The sequence below is a fragment of the Corythoichthys intestinalis genome, chromosome 5, assembly GCF_030265065.1.
Source record: "Corythoichthys intestinalis isolate RoL2023-P3 chromosome 5, ASM3026506v1, whole genome shotgun sequence".
Lineage (NCBI taxonomy): Eukaryota > Metazoa > Chordata > Actinopteri > Syngnathiformes > Syngnathidae > Corythoichthys > Corythoichthys intestinalis.
In genome coordinates, this window is record NC_080399.1 from 30,846,687 (window position 1) to 30,861,227 (window position 14,541).

Sequence of the window (14,541 nt, forward strand, 5' to 3'; positions counted from 1 at the left end):
CTGCGGCTACTTCCGGTTCAGGTTATACTTTGCCCATTTATAGCGTTAGCGAAAGCGAAATTCTAAATAGAAATACGTTTACATTTTGCAATGTATCATACACCCGTGTTGAAGAACCGTCGTACGCTTTTGGAAAGAGCAGAAAAGTTCGTTTCTGACATTTATTTCACAGACTGCAACCTGCGAGGACGGTAGGCATATGTACATAAACTCGTCCAAACGCTTCCTTGTCTGTGTGTTTAATTATGAATGCATGATAATACTAGTGTTACTCTTTATCCAAGATTATATGGCGAAACTCACCCGCTGGAATCCGTTAGCTCATTTATGTCCTCCAAACGGATAACATTCTCAGAAGCTCAAACAAAGAAATTCAGCCCATATAAAATTGGTGATAACTTTGGACCAACGTGAGTACATTGGCACAACTCTTATCTGAAGGGAAATTGGGTTGATACATTTTATTCATTCATTCAGGTGGTGGACCTGTTGGTTTAAAATAGCCCTGAAAATCCCTTCGTCTTGGAATGGGAAAGAGGTTCATCTTCTGTGGGAAAGTGATGGAGAAGCGATGGTTTGGAGGGATGATCAACCGGTTCAGGTAAAGAAATTCTTCACTTCTTCAATCTGTTGTGGACACTGAAGAGATTTCCCGTATTCTTGATTCGCAGGGTCTGAGCAAAGAAGGTGAAAAGACAAGTTACATCCTTTCCAACTGTCTCACAGAGGAGGAAGAACACACGTTAGTTGGCAGTTTTGGATGCAAATGCATTCTGGCTTTTTACTCTTCTTCTTTAATTTCAGTGTGAACGTGTATGTGGAGTTGGCTTGTAATGGGCTTTTTGGAGCCGGTCAAGGGTCAACAATTGCAGCCCCAGATCCGAACAAGAAGTTCTCAGTGCAGAAGGCAGAGCTGGTGGTATTTAACAGACATGTCAGAGAGCTGCTAACTGATTTTGAAATGCTGATTGGCATTGTGAAGGTAAAGTTGGCCATCTTTTAACGCCAGGTCAGCCAAAAGAGGCAAAGGGTAAATGCTGTGTGTTTTCTCCTGTAGGAACTGGGTGACAACGAGCAGCGCAGTTTTCAGGCGCTATTCACCGTCAATGAAATGGTTAACGTGAGCAATCCGGCTGATCCTAGCTCCTTTTCCAAAGCGCACGCTCTGGCTCACAATTTCTTCAGCCAGCGCAACGGCCAAAGCCAACACACTGTCCATGCCATGGGCCACTGCCACATAGACTCAGGTCTGGTGAAGCTTTCATACTTATCATGGCGGGCGGGGGGGGGGGGGCGACATTTGCTGGTCCTCAGTAAATTAATCATGACTGTGGATGTTTGAATTTTCATCAATATACCCCAAAAACAACTCTTAACTGTTATTTGAGGTGTCTGATAATGACTTCTTAACCAATACCCCGATATTGTGCAACTCCAAAAATCCAAAACCGATGTCAAAATGATACCGATATGTGGTCATGGACTTAGCATATTATGGCTAATTGTATTGTGATGCCTAGTGTTGCACCAATACCGTTTTTTGACCCCCGATACCGATACCTGGCTGTGCAGTATCGGGCGATACCATACCAATACCACATCGTTTGAAATATATATGGCGGAAAACACAGACAAGACTGAAAAAGCAGTTTCTGCTCTTGCACACAAGAAAGCCCACAAACAGTTTACTGTAGACATGTCAACAAAACACATCGATGACTGGAACCATGGCCTATGGTCTGATGAGACGGGCTTCAGGAGAGGCTTCCTCCTGGGGTGACAGCCATGCACACCAATTTGATGTAGAGTGCAGCGTATGGTCTGAGCACTAACAGGCTGACCCCCCACCTCTTCAATCTCTGCAGCAATGCTGACAGCACTCCTGTAACGAGTCACATGACATTTTGGAGGGAAAATGACAAGCAGTACTCAATTTGGAGATTTATGGATGCACGTTTTTTCAAAGGGGTGTACTCACTTTTGTTGCCAGGGGTTTATATATTAATGTCTATATTTTGAGTTATTTTGAGGGGAGAACAAATTAACTCTATAATATAAGATGCACACAGACTACTTTTCATTGTGTCAAATGTTATTTTGTCAGTGTTGTCCCATGCAAAGATATATAGTGGGGCAAATAAGTATTTAGTCAACCACCAATTCTGCAAGTTCTCCTACTTGAAAAGATTAGAGAGGCCTGTAATTGTCAACATGGCTAAACCTCAACCATGAGACACAGAATGTGGAAAAAAAAATAGAAAATCACATTGTTTGATTTTTAAGGAATTTATTTCCAAATTAGAGTGGAAAATAAGTATTTTGTCACCTACAAACAAGCAAGATTTCTGGCTGTCAAAGAGGTCTAACTTCTTCTAATGAGGCTCCACTCGTTACCTGTATTAATGGCACCCGTTTTAACTCATTATCGGTATAAAAGAAACCTGTCCACGACCTCAGTCAGACACACTCCAAACTCCACTATGGCCAAGACCAAAGAGCTGTCGAAGGACACCAGAGACAAAATTGTAGACCTGCACCAGGCTGGGAAGACTGAATCTGCAATAGGTAAAACGCTTGGTGTAAAGAAATCAACTGTGGGAGCAATTATTAGAAAATGGAAGACATACAAGACCACTGATAATCTCCCTCCATCTGGGGCTCCATGCAAGATCTCACACCGTGGCGTCAAAATGATAACAACAACGGTGAGCAAAAATCCCAGAACCACACGGGGGGACCTAGTGAATGACCTACAGAGAGCTGGGACCACAGTAACAAAGGCTACTATCAGTAACACAATGCGCCGCTAGGGACTCAAATCCTGCACTGCCAGACGTGTCCCCCTGCTAAAGCCAGTACACGTCCAGGCCCATCTGCGGTTTGCTAGAGGGCATTTGGATGATCCAGAAGAGGACTGGGAGAATGTGTTATGGTCAGATGAAACCAAAATAGAACTTTTTGGTAGAAACATAGGTTCTCGTGTTGGGAGGAGAAAGAATACTGAATTGCATCCAAAGAACACCATACCCACCGTGAAGCATAGGGGTTGAAACATCATGCTTTGGGGCTGTTTTTCTGCAAAGGGACTTTTCTGTAAAGGAAAGAATGAATGGGGCCATATATGGAGAGATTTTGAGTGAAAATCTCCTTCCATCAGCAAGGGCATTGAAGATGAGACGTGGCTGGGTCTTTCAGCTTGACAATGATCCCAAACACACAGCCAGGGCAACAAAGGACTAGCTTTGTAAAAAGCATTTCAAGGTCCTGGAGTGGCCTAGCCTGTCTCCAGATCTCAACCCCATAGAAAATCTGTGGAGGGAGTTGAAAGTCCGTGTTGCCCAACGACAGCCCCAAAACATCACTGCTCTAGAGGAGATCTGCATGGAGGAATGGGCCAAAATACCAGCAACAGTGTGTGAAAAGCTTGTGAAGAGTTACAGAAAAGGTTTGGCCTCCGTTATTGCCAACAAAGGGTACATAGCAAAGTATTGAGATGAACTTTTGGTTTTTACCAAATACTTATTTTCCACCATGATTTGCAAATAAATTCTTTAAAAATGAAACAATATGATTTTCTGATTGTTTGTTTTTTTCACATTCTGTCTCTCATGGTTGAGGTTTACCCATGTTGACAATTACAGGCCTCTCTAATATTTTCAAGTGGGAGAACTTGCACAATTAGTGGTTGACTAAATGCTTATTTGCCCCACTGTACTTAAATGTCTGCAGAAATGCGAGGGGTGTACTCATTTTTGTGATACACTGTATATATATGTGTATGTATATATATATATATATGTATATATATATGTACATATATATATATATATATATATATATATATATATTAATGAAGAGTGACATACTTGGATGTGAAATCATTGCTATTGTGGCTTTGTCAGGCTGCTGCTTACCATTGTGAAACAGGTAAAAAACTATTACAATGTGAATCCAGTAGAACTTTTTATTGCATACCTGGTATGGGTGACAATAGTTAAATAAAAGGCCAAAATAGTGCTAAATTTGTGAAATTAAAACATGTATAATACTAGCCCAACTGTAAGAAAGTAAAAATACAATGAGTGAACTAAATAAACTTTTTTAAATCCTGAGTTTGGCTCTCAGAGGCCAAACAGTGCAACTTTCATGTAATTATAAGTAATAATTGTCTCTATTAGCCTCCCTCTTTGTGCAACAGCAGCAACATAACTCCATCTATAGCAACAACGCACAAATGCAAACAGGGCACGAGTGAGACTCTCTCATACCACCCCCCCCCCCCACCACCACCACCACACACACACAATTTAGCCGCTTAGATTGCTTTGCCCACTTCTTCAGCACTTTTGAAACAGGTGTCAAATTACTGCGGCATATCTTTCAGTAAAAGACAATAGAAGTGAACTGACCGGAGATTGTTGCTCCGGTCCAGCCCCCTTCCTCTGGATAGCGGTCCTGCTGTTGCACCCTGAAACTCTTTGTGTTCGTTCACATATTTCCTCTTCAAATGTTTGATCAGGTTCGAGGTATTGAAACTGGCCTTTGTACTCGACGGAGTTTCTATGCTAAAATATTCAGAGACCGCCGACATTTCTTTGTTTTTCTTCCATATGAAAAAGCTGCCCTGCCATTGGTTAAGAGTGGCTATTGGTCTGGAGCAGGTCAATAGCGCTAGCTTTTTGGCATGCAAAGTGATCACGTGCGATCACACAACACAGAGTGTAGTGAGCGTCAGGAGAAAGAATGCTGCGGTCAAGTGTTATAATACTGGACTGGTAAAAGGTATCGCCGCCGTATTTGTTGGTTGGTACTCGCCGATACTGATACCACTATTTTATTGCTATACTTGTATCGGTGCATCTTTAGTGATGCCCCACTGGATGCTTTAATAATGATAATGCTCACATAACAAATCCCTATTCATCATAGTTTGAAGACATCTGATAGTCAATAAGCATAACTGCTGTGCTAAGCTTTGACCAGCCCTTGTACAAAGGCAGTAGGTTTCTGCATTCACTTTGAAGGCATCATGCCTATTGGTCCAAAACCGATAATGAAAAACCGATGTCGATATTGTCCGACATAATTTTTAAATGCTTTTATCGGCCAATATTATCGGCCACCCGATTGTTTCGGACTAGGGTTGTTACGATCATGTTTTTTGCTCCCGATCCGATCCCGATCGTTTTAGTTTGAGTATCTGCCGATCACGATATTTCCCGATCCGATTGCTTTTTTTTTTTTTTGCTCCCGATTCAATTCCAATCATTCCCGATAATTTTTCCCGATCATATACATTTTGGCAATGCATTAAGAAAAAAATGAATAAAACTCGGACAAATACATACATTCAACATACAGTACATAAGTACTGTATTTGTTTATTATGACAATAAATCCTCAAGATGGCATTTACATTATTAACATAATTTCTGTGAGAGGGATCCACAGATAGAAAGACTTGTAATTCTTATAGGATAAATGTGACTTTGTATATTGTGACTAAATATTGCCATCTAGTGTATTTGTTGAGCTTTCAGTAAATGATACTGTAGCCATTTAACTGTTCTTTTGTAGCCATTTAACTGTTCTGCCCAAATGCATGATGGGAAGTGCAACCATGACTGCGCGTAGTGGTACCAATTGATACATCTTCTCTGCGTTGGGAAATAACATAGGGTGTTGAGAAAAAGATCAATTACTACCTTTCTTCCCCACATTTCTTCCCATGATATTTCTAATCGTAGGGAGAGGGATTGTAAGGTTTTAGCCAATTAAAAAAAGGCTCCAAAGGCTGCCAAAATTCACTCTACTCATTTTACGCTACCTTTTAGCTCTATATATAGGTATAATGGCGCCATTACAGATTGAGCGCGACAATGCGTGAGTGGGTCGTGCAGCGCATGCGTTAATTGCGTTAAATACTTTAACGTGGTAAATTAAAAAAAAAAAAAAAAAATTCCCGCCGTTAACAGGATAAATTTGATAACCCTACCGTAAGCCTAAACTAAAGACTCTGGATGAGTCTAACATATTATGTCTGTAACGTTAAATACAATTAGAAAACGATTTAATTTAAAAAAATGAATGAATGAAATATATATATATATATATATATATACAGTATATTAAAAAAAAGGCATGTCCGATATTTTTTTGCCGATTCTGATACTTTGAAAATGACATGATCGGACATCCCGATCGATCGGGACATCTCTATATCGGACTGTTATAGATATATGATGTATGTAATTGTTTTTTTTTCCAGAACAGAATATTTTGTTAGTGTAAAAAGATGAGTCAAAATTCTTCATAGTGTTAACTGCTTCAACAATAATAAAAATAAATTGCAATATGAAAAAGTCATACTTTTCTTGATTGATTGATTGATTCTCTTCTCCGTGTGGGTAGCTTGGCTATGGCCTTATGAAGAAACCATTCGCAAGTGTGCTCGGAGCTGGGTGACCGCGATCCGTCTCATGGAAAAAAACCCGGAGTTTGTGTTCACATGTTCTCAGGTAATTTATTCGCAAAGTCTGCCAGTCCTCAAGTTGAAATGTATTGGACACCTATCGCCACTAGTGCCCTGAGAGCACACCAATCCAAAAAAATCATTTTAAGTTTTCAAAGCTCTTTATTGTCAACCAGGCCCAGCAGTTTGAGTGGGTCAAGAACTGGTACCCAGGACTGTTCTCAGAGATTCAACATTTCGTCAAGCTGGGAAAGTTCATCCCAGTCGGAGGGACGTGGGTGGAAATGGTGACAGCGCTGAGAAATTAACCATTGTGTATTTTTTTCGTGGATCTAACTGAATGTTGTCTGTCAGGATGGCAATCTCCCTTCAGGAGAATCCATGGTAAGGCAGTTCCTTGAGGGCCAGAATTTTTTTGAGCAACATTTTGAGAAGAAGTGCAAAGAGGTAAGGAGTCGGCCCAGCAAATATCTGTAGAAAACTTTGTTTTATTTCTTATAACTTTGTATGATTTAGTTCTGGCTTCCAGATACATTTGGCTACTCAGCCCAACTCCCTCAGATAATGAAAGGCAGTGGAATTTCCAATTTTTTAACACAAAAACTCAGTTGGAATCTTGTGAACACCTTCCCGGTAAGATGGTCTTTAGAAGGTCCAGTCTGTTAAAAAAAAAAATACTGTTAAAAAACCTAACTTCAGTGCCATTGATAATGATAGATGTCCAATCGTGTGGCTCTTGTCATCCTTCTGCTTGCAAATTTAAATGAGTTAGACACTAGTTGACATTCAATCCATTTGAACAAATATTCATTCACTTGCCAGCTCTCCCAGTTCAAATGAATAAGATGTTTAACGTGCTCCGTGACCATGGAAATTAGTTAATTCAGATTTCTAATCCTAAAGCATAGCTCATTTTTCTGGGAAGGACTTGATGGCTCCATAGTCTTGACTCATTTCCCACCTGGAAATTCCTACGGCATGATTGGCAAGGTTGAAGACGTGAGTGAATTTTGAATTTCTTGTTTAGTCTGAAAAAAGTAATAGTTTATTCACATTTTACCCACTCCTAACTTGTGGGTGGTTCGGGTTTGTCCACAGCTTGTAAAAACCGTCAAGCAAAACAAGGACAAAGGTCGAGTAAATCACAGCGCTATGTTGTTTGGATTCGGTGACGGTGGTGGCGGTCCCACGCAGTTAATGCTGGATAGACTGAGGCGGGTCCAGGACACAGATGGCCTTCCCAAGTCAGTTCCTTTTCCTGAACAATTTGAACTTCCCCGATGGGAATGGGCAGAACCAATTGCTCATTATTTTTATTCATTTTTACCACACCCATGCTGCTTAAATTGAAAAGAATATTATTCATATCGATTGATGTAATTGCGGTTGGCCACTGCCTATTTCCATTACTGGTTCTGTTCATCTGCCAGGGTGAAAATGACCAGTCCGGATGAGTTATTTTCTCAGCTTTGGGCTGATTCACATCTTCTGTGCACTTGGACCGGAGAACTTTTCCTAGAGCTCCATAATGGCACGTACACCACACAGGCACAGGTATAAACACGTATGGAAGCACCATGTAAAAACAGCTGCAAAATGTATAAAATGGCTAATATTCCAGATCAAGCGAAGCAACCGCCAGTGTGAAACACTCTTACACGACATTGAGATTGCCAGCAGTTTGGCACTCCATCATGACAAAACCTTTCAGTATCCTGTAGCAAAGCTGCGGGAACTCTGGAGGTCAGGGTTCACTTATCAAGCTGGCTAAATAGATCCTGTCAGCTGTTACATATAAGTGTTTTATGATTGTTCCTTTCTCGCAGGCTTTTGCTGTTGAACCAATTCCACGATGTAATCCCAGGGACTTGTATAGAGATGGTTGTGGAGGATGCACTGAGATATTATGAAGGTATGTTGATGTGAACAAATGAGTAATAAGGTGTTGAGATACCTAGGGAGTCACCTGATTTTGAGAATCTGCCAATACTGAAAAAAAGTTTTTTGTTTTAAAAAAAACAACAAAAAAAAAAATGTTCCAGACATGTTACTGTCCCACTGTGCCTCTTTCATAATGTGAATTATTTTTAAACAGGAACAACATAGAAAAATGCTTGTCTTTATTAAATGCTTCATTGAGTGAGTCCACTCAAATCCATTCGCGCTGTTGAGAACAGCCTCTCACTTACAGAATGAGTTGCCACAGCACACTTATGCAAGTTTAACAATGACTGACACATGTGTGCCTTTGATTTTATCTATATTTTGGCTGGCAAGATCAAAGCTACAAACCTGTCAATATTTGTTAACTTTAAGTAACAGACAAGCTGGCCAGTTTGGCTGCACTGCTTAGCAGGAGGGAGGGTGAGAGGCTGAGGCGCTATACGAGCATGAAGCAGAGAAAACATAAATATATATTTTTTATTGAAAACACGCTCATTTTCACCTGATTTCGATGCTCTGAAAAATAGCGTTGTTGGCAGATTTCCGATCACATGATCGGATCGGGACATCCCTAATGCCTTGTGTATAGCAGGAGCTAGAAATACATCACTGGATTAGAAAGTATTAGTAGTTGGAATGAACCACAATTGAGAGGACAGGCGTCAAACTATTAAGTGTCTTCTATTATCACGAAGGATAACACCTGTGGTTATCAAACGTGACAGTGCAGATTGTAGAATCAGACAAGTGGTTAATTTAAGTTTGCCCATGGTTCATGACTGTAACTGTGACTAGGTAGCTCTATATTTTATTCATGACCTGATTATTTGATCTATAAACCCGTTCTTCAGGTTTATTTAAAACTCATTCACAGCAAGCTTTGCCAGTTAACATGGGTATTTTACAACTATAGCTTAAAGCAGCTGCTCATTCTTCTGAGAAATTATCTAAATTATCTGTGGTTGAATTATTCAACAATCACTTCCTGTCTTCTGGTGTCTTATACAGTAATTCCTCCATGTCAACTCAAAGCAATTATCATAACGTTCCTCTTGACGGAGCCCTTAATTCGCAAATCAACTCTCAACCCAAATTTTCGTTCTCCTTATTTCAAATTTCCGATTTTTTAAAAATTTTGAGTAAAGCGAAAGGTTCCAAAAATGCTGGTGCAGATCATCTAGATCCATATCTTCTTCAATTAAGTGCTTATTGTATCAGTCCATCTTCAGCTCACATTTTTAACCAAACCCTTCTTTCCGGCATCATCCCAACCTCTTGGAAAACTGCTACTGTAATCCCGCTACATAAAAATGGTGACATCTCTGACCTCAATAACTCCCGTCCAATATCCAAGCTTCCGTTTTTGTCCAAAATTCTTGAATGTTTGATCAGTTCTCAACTACGTTCTTTTATTGACTCATCTAACATACTTCAGCCGCAACAGTCTGGTTTTCGCCCAGGTGACAGTACAATTACAGCTACAGTCTCTGTCCTAAATAACATTGTCTCCTTTCTTGATAATAAACAGTTCTGTGCTGCTCTTTTCATTGATCTTTCAAAAGCATTCGATACCGTTGATCATAAAATTCTACTTCATAAATTGCAGGCCATAGGCTTGGATGTTAATGCCCTCAACTGGTTTAAGTCCTATCTTACAGACAGAATTCAAACTGTTGCTGCTGATGGTGTTCAATCAAGTCCACTTACTATTAAAAATGGGGTGCCGCAGGGGTCTGTCCTTGGACCACTCCTTTTTACGTTGTACATTAATAATATTTTTCTTCCTAATCAACATTGTAATCTCCACTTTTTTGCTGATGATTGTATTCTATATGCGCCCGGTTCTTCCCCAGCTCTTGTTCTGACTCAATTACAGACTGCTTTTAAGTGTTTACAAATATCTCTTCACAATCACAGATTAGTTTTAAATGCTGAAAAAACTAAATATCGGTACATGGTTTTCTCCACTTCCACCATTACTGACAATGAGTTACCCGGAATCAAATCCCTAAATGGTACTCAAATTACTCCCACTGATTCATACAAATACTTAGGAATTTAGACTGACAGTAACTTATCATTCAAAACTCATATTCATCACCTAATCCATAAGCTTCAATTTAAATTTTGCTTCCTGTATAGAATCAAAGGCTGTCTGTCAACTTCTAACCGAAAAACCATTGTATTATCTTCTTTTGTTTCTGTTCTTGATTATGGGGACATCTTGTACTGTCATGCAGCTCCATCAACTCTTCAACAGTTAAACCCGGTTTATCACAGTGCACTACGTTTCATCACCAATGACAATTTCTGCACTCATCACTGTACCCTTTATCAAAACGGTAGATGGTCCTCACTACAGTCAAGATGAAATATCCACATCATGTTATTCATCTACAAGGCTTTACTGTGTGTGCAAACTTCCTAACTACCTCACATCTCTCCTGTGATTCAAATCCAGTAACTACAAAACACGATCATCCAACTACTTAACCCTAAACATTCCACTCACACGCATTAATGTTGGCAGAACTGGCTTTAGCTACTATGCTCCTCTTAAATGGAACGAATTGCAATCTACTCTTAAACTACAGTCAGTCATTCATCTTGGTGATTTTAAATCTCTTTTGTCTGATGTTTTTACTGATTATTGTAACTGTTTCCGTTAGTGTATTTTGTGTTTGATATTTGTGAATGTTTTTTTTGTGCTCAGGCCTCTCTTGTAAAAGAGATATTAATCTCAATGAGACTACCTGATAAAATAAAGATTACATAAATTAAAAAAACAAAAAACAAAGCAACACTAGGTAACTTTTCAGTTTTGGATGATTTTAGCGACGCAAGTGGACAAAAGGGGTAGGGTTTTGCCTTAAGGAAGACTGCGGTTCCCATAAGGACCAGCGCACAGTCTCGTAAAATCCTGATCTCTTGGTCGCCTGCAGATGGATTAACATTTCGGTTTCCAGCAGCTGTGTGAATGATGAGTGGTAATAGGGTAATGAATCCAGTTGTGGCTAAACAATAGCACATGACGAAGTTGAAACTGAGAAACGTTTGATTTTGTACAGTACTCATCAGCGCTGACGAGTTCAATTGGAGGTGGGGGAGGACGGGGTTAAGCAAGCGAGTGAAAACCAGGCCAATGTTTATTCTTGAGTGTCCTTTTATCCTGGTAGCCTCTCTTTTTTTGTCTCCTCAGACAAAGCGCTTTGTTTCTTTTGTTGCTCTGCCATGGATGCATAAATTGCGCGAAAGCGTTCGTATAGATTCGGTCTTTATAATAAATGGGAAGAGGGGAAAGTGACGTATGCCGTAGAGCAGTCAGCATATTTGTAGCTTTTTGTGTGCCAAGGTTCCTGCCACCCTCCTCAAAGTTAATTAGTGCGCGTGAAAGCGATACAGACCCACTCAAGAAATAAAAGAGGTTTCATTCAATTAGTTGTCAGTCGACATATCACAAATGTTCTCAAAATATTTTATAAAAATTGAAAAGTTACCTAGTGTTGCTTTAAAGGGAACTTAGTCTGTGTATTTTATCTGGAGTGCTGGTCCTCATTGAGGTCAAGCGGGAGCTTGAACCTTTCCCAAGATAACTTGGCGAGAAGCAAGAAGATGAACAAGTCTGGTCACTGGCCAATTGCTTGGCACTTTTTGATATTCGTGTAAAATAAGCTCCCCTTTGTGTCTTTCAGATATCAATAGAACTGGTGCTGCACTCCTGCAAATTAGTCTCAGTGCCTTATCCAAGGGTGACACCACAGGTGTCTTCAACTCTCTGCCATGGGAGCGCCTTGAGGTCCTCCACTTACATGATGGTCCTGCAGAACATGGTTTAGGTATGTTTGAGATATTAAACAATGTTTTAATATTTTAAGCGTGATCTGATTGGTTTTCACTTCTGTCTCTCATATGTACTGTATCACAGTTCTAGTGAGAGTTCCAAGCATCGGTCTCTCTCCTATCCAAGACACAAAGCCTCAGGTTCCAGTCTGTCTTACTGTTCAGGTACAGTGAATGACAATTAATTATAGCATCTACATCAGTGGCAATGAAATATCTTGAACATGCATTTTGGGATGATATGCTGAACGAATTTGATGTCTGATATTTTAGGCTGATGGCAGTGTCCTAATGGAAAATGGGATTTTACAGACTGTAGTAAACAAAGACGGCACACTGGCATCGTTGTGCTTGATGAACGCTAACAGGTACTCGGGTTCGAGAATCAAATTATTTTTATTGAAGTTGGGGGGCATTTTCATCTTTTTTCATCATTTTAAGTATCATTATGAGTCTGTTAGATGGTCAGTATTTTAAAAAATAACTCACAAAAAATCTGCAGAGGCTTGCCAGGGGCAAAAATATTTTTTTAGTTTAAGCCAAAGTACAGTACCGAATTTTTCGGACTATAAGTCGCACCCAAGTATAAGTCTCATTTTGGGGGGAAATTTACTTGATAAAATCCAACACATAGAACAGGTATGTCATTTTGAAAGGCAATTTAAAATAAAAATAGAGAAATGGAGAACAACGAAATGCGATCGTGGTTGGTATGTTAAAGTAACATGGCTATTAAGAGTTATTTAGATAACTATAGCATAAATAACATGCTAAAAAGTTTACCAAACCATTAGTGTCACCCTAAAACACCAAAAAAACATGCGAAATGATATAATAATGAGTTAATAATTTCACACATAAGTCGCTTCAGAGTATAAGTCGCACCCCCAGCCAAACTATGAAAAAAAACTGTGACTTATAGTCCGAAAAATACAGTAATAATTTTCCAAATTAATTGTTCCAGGGAAGCAATTTCAGATGGCTGTGGCGGCAACCAGTTTGTCATATTTGATGACGTACCTCTATACTGGGATGCTTGGGATGTAATGGACTACCATCTTCAGACAAGGTGTGAGTCATTGCTGTTACAAACTCTTGCATGAGTCATGGTCAGTGACCTCAAAAATAAAATGTGACACCACACCACCCACTCGTTACAGGAAGCCAGTGGTGGAGGTGGTAAAGCCTGTCCATGTGTTGTCTTCACATGAGCTCAGAGGCAGTGTCAGCTTTACGCTCAGGATCAGTGGCAACAGCACAATTACTCAGGAAATTGTGATGGATGCAATGTCTCCTTACATAAAGTTCAACACACAGGTACCTGCTCTTACTGAAAATAGAATAAGTTGAAGTCTATGGAGGTAGATTTGTCTTTATTATTCAATCCAAAAAAAAGTTGCTTCAATCAAAAAAAAAAGTTGCCTCAATCAAAATATTTATTTTCAATCAAAGAAAAAGTCACTTCAATTGATTGAAACAACTTTTTTGATTGACGTAATGTAGTTTTGCGTTTGGACCACATTTTGGCTAGGACACTTGTGTCTTTATTATTCAATCAAAAAATAAATTGCTTCAAACAAAAAAAATATATATTTTCCAAAGATCACTTCAATCAAAAATTTAAAAAATTCAATCGTAGAAAAAAAGTTTGAATGTGAAAAATTATTTGAGACTCACAAATTCGCATTTGAACACTTAATTTTTTTATTGAAACTGTTTTCTTTGATTGAAGCAATCCTTTTTGTGTTTGAGCTATGTTATGGGTAGGACATTTGTGCCTAAATCATTCAATCCCAATAAAAGTTGCTTCAATCAGAAAAACTATTTTTAATCAAAGAAAAAAAGTCACTTGCAAAAATAATTTTTGTTTTGAAAATATTTTTTTATTTGAACACAAAGATCCAACTTCATCGCTACTTCCGACATGTTTGAGTGGCAGGTGACTACGCCAATGGCATAAAAGCATGAAGCAAGAATAATGGCCACCAGGGCTCCATCCAGCCATCGGACTCTGCTCGAGTTTAAGCCGAAAATAGGGCACTGGTACATCAGGATCTCACCGGAGTGCCCGCGACAGTACGGTGCCCTGTCGTGGCACATGACATCAACCCGACATCAACCCCCAGGCGCGGAGGCCGGCTGTCGAGTGGACGGCCCGCGAGTGACACGACACTCATTCAAAGCTGAAGCGACTGGGCTCCCGGCGCGGACGCTGGCAATCCACTCGCTTACTGGGCAGGCTAGTGTCGGGCCACTCGTTGGCCACTCCCGTACCGGCGCATCGC

The 14,541-nt window shown here is 39.8% G+C and overlaps 1 protein-coding gene across 1 annotated transcript in view; it reads left to right on the forward strand.

The window, feature by feature from the left end:
* man2c1 (mannosidase, alpha, class 2C, member 1) overlaps positions 1-14,541 on the forward strand; it is a 22,431-nt gene continuing 7,890 nt past the window's right edge. The window contains exons 1-20 of the mRNA XM_057836767.1: positions 1-191; positions 285-410; positions 478-601; positions 672-742; positions 805-982; positions 1,058-1,247; positions 6,412-6,518; positions 6,649-6,759; positions 6,827-6,919; positions 6,989-7,105; positions 7,376-7,471; positions 7,571-7,716; positions 7,903-8,026; positions 8,094-8,215; positions 8,299-8,384; positions 12,109-12,252; positions 12,342-12,421; positions 12,530-12,624; positions 13,221-13,325; positions 13,417-13,573. Of these exons, the coding sequence (XP_057692750.1) occupies positions 91-191; positions 285-410; positions 478-601; positions 672-742; positions 805-982; positions 1,058-1,247; positions 6,412-6,518; positions 6,649-6,759; positions 6,827-6,919; positions 6,989-7,105; positions 7,376-7,471; positions 7,571-7,716; positions 7,903-8,026; positions 8,094-8,215; positions 8,299-8,384; positions 12,109-12,252; positions 12,342-12,421; positions 12,530-12,624; positions 13,221-13,325; positions 13,417-13,573 (2,373 nt within the window). The 5' untranslated portion in view covers positions 1-90. The remainder of the gene's footprint in view (positions 192-284; positions 411-477; positions 602-671; positions 743-804; positions 983-1,057; positions 1,248-6,411; positions 6,519-6,648; positions 6,760-6,826; positions 6,920-6,988; positions 7,106-7,375; positions 7,472-7,570; positions 7,717-7,902; positions 8,027-8,093; positions 8,216-8,298; positions 8,385-12,108; positions 12,253-12,341; positions 12,422-12,529; positions 12,625-13,220; positions 13,326-13,416; positions 13,574-14,541) is intronic.